Source organism: Citrus sinensis, chromosome 4, assembly GCF_022201045.2.
Source record: "Citrus sinensis cultivar Valencia sweet orange chromosome 4, DVS_A1.0, whole genome shotgun sequence".
NCBI lineage: Eukaryota > Viridiplantae > Streptophyta > Magnoliopsida > Sapindales > Rutaceae > Citrus > Citrus sinensis.
Window position 1 is genome coordinate 18,051,607 of NC_068559.1, and position 10,226 is coordinate 18,061,832.

General features: G+C 33.1%; 1 protein-coding gene across 1 annotated transcript; it reads right to left on the bottom strand.

Annotated features, from left to right (window-relative positions):
- Positions 1–152: 152 nt before the first annotated feature.
- Positions 153–2,471, bottom strand: LOC102612285 (probable pterin-4-alpha-carbinolamine dehydratase, chloroplastic). Its single transcript, XM_006484978.4, has 3 exons — positions 1,881–2,471; positions 745–934; positions 153–548 (listed from the first exon to the last, which is right to left on the bottom strand). The coding sequence occupies exons 1-3, from the start codon at positions 2,454–2,456 to the stop codon at positions 457–459; spliced, it is 858 nt and encodes a 285-aa protein (XP_006485041.1). The 5' UTR covers positions 2,457–2,471; the 3' UTR covers positions 153–456.
- Between the last annotated feature and the right edge of the window lie 7,755 nt (positions 2,472–10,226).

A 10,226-nucleotide genomic window follows, 5' to 3' on the forward strand; every position in this document is an offset into this window, starting at 1 on the left:
CGACTGTCTCAAATTTTCGAAAAGAGAGGTGTTCGGTTCCCGCGTTGATCCATACTAAATTAACAAGCTTACAAGGCATAAAATTATACAATGGAAAAGGTACACAAGATGGAACTACTGTTTCTTCAACCAAAATGAAGGTGAGACCCAGGTTTACTTAAAAAGAGATTTATTTTCATTAGCACAAGCTGAACAATGAATATGGATGAATGGTCTCACAATAAGTACAATAACTATATATATTAATTTGTGACATGAAACGCAACATGGATGGATGAAGACATCTTAACTCCATATGCACAAGTTACAAAGAGTAAAAATGGAAAGAAAAAGATTGGTCTTTTCTCATAAACTTGTCCCAACATGAGCCCTTTGTTTGCTGTTATCGAGTGCTGAGAAAGACATGAGCGGACAGACTTTTTGTGTTTCTTCGGGGAGAGAAAGAGTATGCTCTGCCTATGCCCAAATTCTTTTTCTGGGAGCAAGATCTGATGTTCTTATCTGATCTAATTTTGCTGCTACAATGAAATCATTCATGCTCAAGCCTCCTGCATTTAAATGAAAACTTTTTAAAGCACTGTATAGCAGTAACATAATATGCTGTGAAAGTGAAACATGCTTAATAGCAGCTGTGTGGTGGTGACCACAGACAATATCAATGGCATTTAGCCATTGGGAAAAGAAAATGCTATAACTATAATCAGAATCTGAAATGGGAGCAAATTCTGAAAGTGAAAAGCTTACCGATGGAAGAAGTCCATAGTTCAGCTCTAACTTGATTGGGCTGCTCCAAGTGGAGATTTGGAAAATGTCCAGCAGCTTCTGTCACCTTGTATATCCTATTGATGAGTTCAACCCCACATTTAAAATCTCTTAATTTCCACAAGCACTGTAGTTTAAGTCCACCTTCTTCCAAAAGTCTCCAGCCAACAACCTACTGTCACAAACATAACTCTCATAGGTAACAGAATGAAAAAGACAATCTTACATCAATTCTTTCAATTATTGAAGTGACCTGATGCACATCCAAGATTTTGCTTTATATAACAATGAAATTGCAAATCAAGACCAGGACCCATCATCTTCCCTTTGGTTTTCCAGAATGTCGGATTAAAGAACACTTAAGTGCTAGTTAGAGAAGCAAGAGGATTGTTTGATTTTATTCCAGTATAAAGATGTCGACTGCAAACATTATGGAATTTCATCCGAGTGAAAATCACATAAATTGGAATAGGACATGATGCAGATTACTGGCACAAACAATTTGTTAAAATTCACCAACTTGTCCTTAAAGTCTCTAATCATTTAATCATTGCCTTTAATTTGATAAATAAATTGAGGTTATTTTGTCACATTATCTAGTACCAAGCACACTAAAACTCAGCCAGTAATGTGTAATCTATCAGTAACCACGTGACAACTTGAGGTCCCAAATTAGAGAAAAATGTGAAAAACTCAGAAACTAAGAAATGCAGCCAAAAGGGGATCCTTCAAATTATTCTATTTCCTCAGCCTCACAGACCAAAATTCTTGAACAGATATCTGAAGCTCGTAGCTTTGAATGCAAACAGGAAAGTGGAAACACTCACTTTTAATTTGCCATTTCCATATCGCAGTTCAAATTTTAAGACAAATAAACTATTCCGAAGCTCACTTGTATTTCCTTTTCGAAAGTTCAAGTATTGAAAACTGAAAACAAACAGAAAAATTAAATAATGGCTGAATTGAGGTAAACATTTCTACAGGTCGAGTATTTTAGATATGGGAACTTAAAATTCTAACATCGCAAGTACCCCTCACAAGTCACAAATGACATTTTTACATGCATCCGTTTGTGAATTAAATATAGTTTAATAAATAATTGGAAACTGGAAAATCACCTTCTTGAGCAACTTCTTAGCATCATCGGCAGACATAGGAGTCTGGAAAGGAGAGGCAGGAGAGCAGTCTTGCTCAGCAAGTGACAGAGCTGACAATTTTGGAATGAGTATTTTGTGTTCAGTGTCAACATTTCCCAACACTTTCTCACCAAACCCACTTTCTAGTTCTGCCGGAAACGGGTCTCTGGCTCCAAAATCTCCCAACATATCACTGCCCAGAGCCGTAGTCGTTGTTACTCTCAGGGCAAGTCTACTACTGCTCTGAGTTGGAAGGGAGAGAAACTTGCAGGAGTGGTGGCGACGTGGATCAGAGGGACGGAGGACAAGGGGAAAGAAGGTGAGCTGAGTGGTGGTGGCGGCGGCCATGGCAGTGAGAATACAGAGGTTGTGTTGTGTGGGAGCGAGAGCTAAGATGAGAACAAGAAGTGTCCTGTCTTGCTTGTCTGGGCTTATCTGGTGGTTGTAACTTGGTACGAGTCTTGGTACTGAACCGGGTTTATTTGTTGTTTCGGAGATAGCTGCTGGCCGGTTTAATGGCCACACAAATCTGAAATCATTCCTGGTGGGGCTGACCATTGCCAACGGCGGGTACTCATTTTTTTTTTCTAATTTCGGTAATTATATTTAGTTTAAATAAGGCAAAAAAAATTAAATGCTGCACTTTCCGTATAATTTTATGATTCATTATTTAACAGTTTATAATATTTTACATGGCACTTCGGATTAAATCTCCTGAAAATTTATTTACCATCCCATCGTACCATCACCATGATAACCATCAATCTATCACACATTTCTTTGAATTCTCAAACTTGTTAGCAAGGGAAATCATAAGATAAGCAAATCTAAATCTAAAACATCTTTTTTTCAGATCAGCCAAATGATGGAGATACATATAATTAATCAGCATTTTTATTCTCAAAACTTAAAATAGAGAAAAGAGAGAAAAGAAAATATTGAAAAAGTATAAACTTCCAAGATATTCATGACTGGATCAAGTTTTCTCACACTACAACAAAAAGCCTTACAACCGACCAAATATTTTTGCAGGCAATAAATATCTTTGTTAGTAAGTATTATTTTTTTTTTGGGTATTTTTACAAAGGTACAAAAATGTTGTCCCAAAAATATGAAAAATATGATAAAATTTCTATGACAATAGATGCTTGGTAATCAATAAAGGAAATTTGGTTAGAATTCATTTATTCAATTTGATTCGACTCATATTAAATAAGTTTGGGTTTAAAAAAATGATTCATATAATAAAGGAAAAATATCTACCGTTCACCAGTTTTTTTCAACTTTTTCAAAAATACACAATTCTTAATTTTTTTTGCTGGAATCCACCTAAAGTTATATTTTGTTTCACTTTTCCACTTCCGTTTGGAATCCGTTAAGAAAACTAACGGAAACTTTAAAAAATGATCATTTTACCCCCCAAAACGAAAATAACAATTTCACCCTAAAAATTACCAAAAATAATTAGATTAAATCTAAATATTTTCCCCATCGGTCAATAAAGAAATTAATTTCACAACCATCAAATGCATGTTTTTTTTTTTAATATATATGTAATTAGAATGCTAAATTATAACAGTAGTATTAAAAATAGTTCAATCTCGCAAACCATCAATTGAATTTAAGATAAGTAGAGTTTTATTATTCATTGAGTTATAATCTCTAGTAGTTAAGATTTTTTTGTACTTCATTAACGTACTAATAATGATATTCATCGTTAAATCTGATTATTTTTGGCATTTTTAGGATGAAATTGTAATTTTCGTTTTGGGGATAAATTGGTCATTTTTTTTAAGTTTCCGTTAGTTTTCTTAACGGATTCCAAACAGAAGTGGAAAAGTGAAACAAAATGTAACTTTAAGTGGATACCAGCTAAAAAAAAAAAGAATTGTGTATTTTTGAAAAAGGAAAAAAAAAACAGGTGGACGGTGGATATTTTCCCTTTATTATATGAATCAATTTTTTTAAACCCAAACTTATTTAATATGAGTCGAATCAAATTGAATAAATGAATTCTAAAGTAAATGCCTCCCTTAACTAAAGTCAATCTGCACTATGGCTTGAAACGCTTCCTCAATTGCATTTAGATCCAAAAATCTTAGCATATAAGTCCTCGTAACATCAATTAAGACATGGGAATTTCTGTGGCATTTTTGAATTTTTTTACCTTGTTTCTTGCATCTACTTACAGTGTTCACACAGTCACCTTGTATGTTCTTTAGACTTTCTCGAAACTCTATATGATGCAAGAAACCTCTTAGCACAGCACCAAAGACAATTGATGGACTGTTGTGCTAAAACAAATGAGAGCTTTATGCCGATGGTCTTGCGAATCCGTTCAACACGTCATAAGGGAAAAATTCAAGATTTGCCTTCGTTAGTCATAAATCTAAACTTGTAAACTTGTTGTAGAGCTTCAACGGAACTACTACCACCTTGATCTAGCTTCCGCAACTTGTTGTGTTCTCCTTGCTCAAGGTGTGAACGATTTGATCAACCACTGTGCACACAGGCACACACACACAATCGGCGGGGAGAGAGAAAGGTGCACTACACCCTTACTTCAGTTTCGTGAATAGTAAACTCTCAATGGGCTACAGTCACTTAAATATGAGTCCAGCTATGTTGGAAACTCTCTAAGATATAATACTTTTTTATAATCACACTATTAAAGTTATGATAAGCTTTTTATTATTTATCACTTTGCATGTGTAGCTGTGATTCGTGCTCTACTTCAGAGCAACTCCAAGGTAGCTATAGCCCTTAAATATTATAACTTAGTGTAGGGATCTCTCATGTATTAGTACAAAGTTGCTCAACCCATTAAAAGATTATACTTGTCCATAATATATTACTGTATAGGATGTGACAAAATTAGACTTATTAACATAATATTTGATCACTTAATAAGTGAGTCTGTCAAAATTACTCTTTAATATTTGACATTAGCCATGTATTAATCTGGTAAAACATAAAACAATTAGAATGATTTATGCTAGTACACAGTATATGAGAAATAAATCCAACCCCTTGTTGACAATAAGTACCTTTCTTTCCTTAGCTTTTTTTTTTTTTTGGCTTTGTGATGTGCATAATCAAACTTCTTATTTGATTCAATTCATTAGCTAAAATGCACTGTAATTTGGGTTTGAATAATTGGTTAGCCGTAGGTCGAACAATTTATTCATCTATCCTGAAACTTCACTGCACTATGAGTCCTGCCTATATGATATCTGAACTTGATCAAGGTAATGTTTTTGTTCTTTTAATTTTCTCATTCCAATTTGCAATTAACAGTGCAGTTAAAATCTAGAAAGTATCATTCTGATATATTTAGTATTTTAAATTTAATAAATATTCAAACACCTACTGCTGTTTTTACAGTTTCATATGCAATTTTGACTTATATAGTTTAATCATGTGAGAAGCAAATGTAGAGTTGTCCAAATGACTTGGAAATTTTATTTGTGGTGCATTGACATGTCTAATTATGTTTTGTAAGTTTCATAGCATTCCAAATAGTATTGAATTAAAGAAAATCTTAAATTCAAGCTGTCAATGGTTTCCTATTAAATATGATTAGTCATAAATCTACTAACTTGCAATATTTTTCAAGAAAAAAAATATTTCAACACTGTGAATTACAATGGGAGAAGAAAGTACCAAAGGCATAAATCTTTTTTCATTATATTTGGAACTATTCTTAAAGGTTAGTCTTTTCCTTTTTCCTTTTTTTCTTTTTTATTTAAGGTAATCATATTCATTTTAATTTTCATTACAATCAATTTGGCACTATTAGACAACTCACACCAACCAATCCAACAGCAAATGAAGATAACATTTTTGAAATGCATTCAGTTTTTTACAATAGCAAAAAGGAAAAGGAAAAATGATACTAGTTTAGGCTTTAGGAAATTTGCATCATCATTCTTGCACTGCAGCTGCCTCTATCTCGGTGCTCTCAAAGAAGTAATCTTGCTTGATTTTGCGTGATAGTTGATACAAGCCGGTCCTAGCCATTGCAATATTGACACTAAAAAGGTTCTAGTTTTTCATGCTGTAGCTTTGAAAAGTCTGTAATGTTTGCTATGCTGATGCCCCATTTGAATGTTGGAGCCCAAAAATGAATGGTTTTAGGACCAGCCGGGTGGTTCCAGAAAGCTAGGAGCTTGTTAACTATTCTTTTTAATTAAACTAATTTAACTTAAATATTAGCTCGATTATTGAATTCTATGGTTTGCGATTGATTTGAATTTGACATTTTTGTTTTGTGTTGGTTTGGGTTTGACATCCTAATTTAAAACTTTGAAGGCTTCCAAAAAATGATTTTGGATGATGAGCATATAAGTAATAGTTTGAAAATTAATTTACTGTATCAAATATCTACTTAGTGTAGCATATTAATTTTAAGAACTATGGATTATTCCATGAATATTCTAGTAAATTGTTATGTTATATATGCATGTCTTAATATATAATAATTATATTTTAAAGTTTTTTTGTCCCTTTCTAGGTTTAGGAAAAATGTTTAAAGTGATTTTGGGTGATGATGTCAATCAAGTTAAAGCATCATTACTTGTGAGTGGAAATATATAATGATTATATTTTTATTCTACTTTTATTTTATTTTTTATCTTCTTAAAGTTTTATAATTAGGCAAACTAATGAATACTTAATTACAATTTAGGGTGATATTCTTTAAATGGTTCACATGAATAGATTTAAGTAGTATGATAAATCTCATACTCACTTTATAAAGGCTTAACTAAGTTTGCAAATATATTTTTTTAGTAGTAATGATTTTGGATCGAACTCTCAAATTATTGAAATATTTTATGTCCAAACTTCATTATGCCTAATATAAATATGGAAATTCATAGTTATTTTATGCCCAGTTTAAGGAAATTGCAGTTTGAGGACTTGTTTTTTGCCTTGTTAAATAAGCTTTTAGAATGAATAAATTGAGGAAATGAGTGGTGATTTATTTATAATAGAGCATTTGTGATAGCTTTAACTATGCACAAAAATCATTTAATATATGTAGATAGAGTAACATACTTGTGCTGAAAGTAGATATTACATTGAAAACTTCTTGTCTGCTATAGTTTACTATATATATAACCTTTACCAAAAGAGAATAATTGAGTTTATTTACAAATAGCTTATGAGTATTTTTTTCTTTCAAACAAAATAATTTTATTTCTGTTAATTGTTGTTTCTCTAATGGTTGGATATTGGCAGCCAATTTTTTTTTTCTTTTCCATGTATTCATATGCAGATTTGATCAATGTGTTTGAAGTGTTTATTCCTCAACATCACTTGTATACTAGCTCATACAATCTATTGAATGAAGAAGTTGTTGGTGTGATAACGCAATTATACTACTCATATTTAAAGAGTGAAATGCAGTCATCCTTCTCAATTTAACTTCTAGATTTATTAAATTTAGCCACAAGTAGTAGGCATTTGATTGGATGGTAGAAATTTTTATGTATTTAATTTGAATTATTTAGTTATGAGAGTAGGATATCTCATATTTTGGTTATTAAAGTTTTGGAATTTGTAATATATACTAATAATATTTAAATGTGAAATGAAAGATTTTGTGATATAAATCAATTTCTTTTTGTTCTTTTGTGGTGCCTTTTAATTTTACCAATAAATCAATAGGCAATGATCCAATTTAATTTTTTATTTTTTAAATAAATTAACTAGTGATACCATGATAACAGTAATCATAAACACTGATAAAATATCAATAACTACTAAAACTATGGTGTCATAATATCGGTGATACTGTAGTAATAGTAATCACTGACACCACATACAAGTGTTACTATTTTTCTGACTGCCAAATTACTAACACAATTAACAAGTGTCACTTAAAGTAATTACTAACACTATTTTAATGTCAATAAAGACCATTTTTCTAGTAGTGCTGCTACCTTAGCTTTAGCTGCTGCTCCCATTGGTTCTCATTGTTCGTCTATTTTAGGTCTGATCTTAATCACATTTTTTAAATAGTATCCTATTGAGTTTAATCATTTTACAGTAGCTAGCCAAACTGTAATATTCAATCAAGCATCATGACTTATTAGTCCGGTTGGTTAATAATTACAACCTCACTTGTTGCTGAAGAAGATTCAATCTAAAATAGACACATGCATGGTTATATTTTGATCGACCCCAAGATACAATTTCTTTGAAATTTTATAAAGCTACATTTAGAATATTGTGTTAGAGTACTTCGTTCCTAATGTTATACCAATTAAAGAAAATAAAGTGTTTGGTTGAAAGGAAAATTATAAAGCTCGAGAGAGAAAATATTATCAGACTGAATTCATTTTATTAACACTTAAACTGAAATGAGGAATTACAGGCTTTATATAATCGAGCCTAGAAGATTCTACAGCAACAAACGTATGGAAATTATCTTAACAGCTTATAACAAACTATTGGCGGGAATCATTAACAGCTTCTAAGAGTTGTCCTGCATGTGTAACTAATTGCTGATATGGTGAATGACTCAGCAAGCTTTGCTGACTCAGCTGCTGACATGGTTATTAAGATTTATTCTTAACATGCCCCCTTAAGCTCAAGGTCTTGGACAGACATTGAGCTTAGCTCTCATATAAGCAAAATGATCAAAGCCAAGTGGCTTAGTAAGCACATTTGCCAACTGATTTGAGCTTGAAACATGTTCAACAACAAATTCCTTCTTGGCAATGTGTTCTCTCACGAAATAAATGTCTAATTCAATGTGCTTGGTTCGTGAATGATACTTTGGGTTACTTGCCAGAGCCTCTGCACTTTTATTATCACAGTACAGAACAGGTGTGTTGGTTAGCTGTACTCTGAGCTCCTGTAACAAGTATGAAATCCATAATACTTCTGAAGTTGTCAAGGCTAAGGCTCTATATTCTAACTCAGTTGAAGACTGAGAAACAACATTTTGTTTCTTTGATGACCAGGAAACAAGATTGGATCCAAGAAAGATGCAGTAGCCTCCAACAGATCTTCTGTCATCAGGATCTGAACCCCAATCTGCATCTGAGAAGGCGGTGAGAGAAAAAGACTTTGAATTGTAGAACTGAATCCCATAAGTAGTTGTACACTGAAGATATCTAAGTACCCTTTTGCAGGCCTGCCAATGAAGCATAGTGGGAGCAACTAAAAACTGACTTAACTTGTTGACAATAAAAGCTATATCAGGCCTTGTCAAAGTTACATATTGAAGAGATCCAATAACACTTTTGTAAAGTGAAGGATTCTCAAACAACTTCCCCTTATCTTTGTACAACTTATCAGCTACACTCATTAGAGTATTACAGCCTTTGCTGTCAAGCATGTGGGCCTTCTTTAAGATATCTCCAACATATTTTGTTTGAGAAAGATGTAACCCAGCACTTGTTGGAGTAACTTCTAAACCAATGAAATAGTTGAAGTCACCCAAATCTTTAAGAGCAAACTCAGAGCCAATAAGTGCAATAATCTTTTCTATTTGTGCACTGCTAGAACCAGTAACTAAGATGTCATCTACATAGATGAGAATGACTAAAATATCTGAATCAGTGTGCTTAAGAAACAGAGAGGTATCTGACCGAGAGGTTTGAAAGCCCTACTGCAGCAGAGAGCCTCTTAATCTGTCATACCATGCACGAGGTGCTTGCTTAAGACCATACAAAGCTTTGTTTAACTTGCAAACATAAGTTGGATGTTGAGAATCAATAAATCCTTCAGGCTGATGCATGAAAACTTCTTCAGTTAGTATATCATTCAGGAATGCATTATTTACATCCAGCTGCCTTATGGTCCAATGGTTCATCACTGCAAGGCTCAAAATTATTCTAATAGTACAAGGCTTTACAACAGGGCTGAAAGTCTCAAAGAAATCCACACCATAGGTTTGATGAAAACCTTTTGCAACTAATCTTGCCTTATACTTTGAAACACTTCCATCTGGATTGTACTTAACTCTAAACACCCATTTGTTTCCAACAATTTTGGTTGCCAACTCAGCTGGCACAAGAGTCCAGGTTTCATTGTTCCTCAAGGCATGTAACTCATCTGTCATTGCCATATACCATTTCTGATCTGCTAAGGCTGCTTTGACACTAGCTGGTTCAACATCTTGTATGGTTGTACGATATGTTTTAGGCTTGAAAATTCCTGCTTTGGCTATTGTAACCATTGGATGAGCAAAAACTATTGGCAAGGATTGTTGAGGAAGAGCTACTGATGAGTTTTGGTTAGATGTGTGAGAATGAGCATTTGAAGAGAGTGGTGAAGGAGGAGTGTTTATATGTGGTAAGGAAAGGGAGTTTAGTG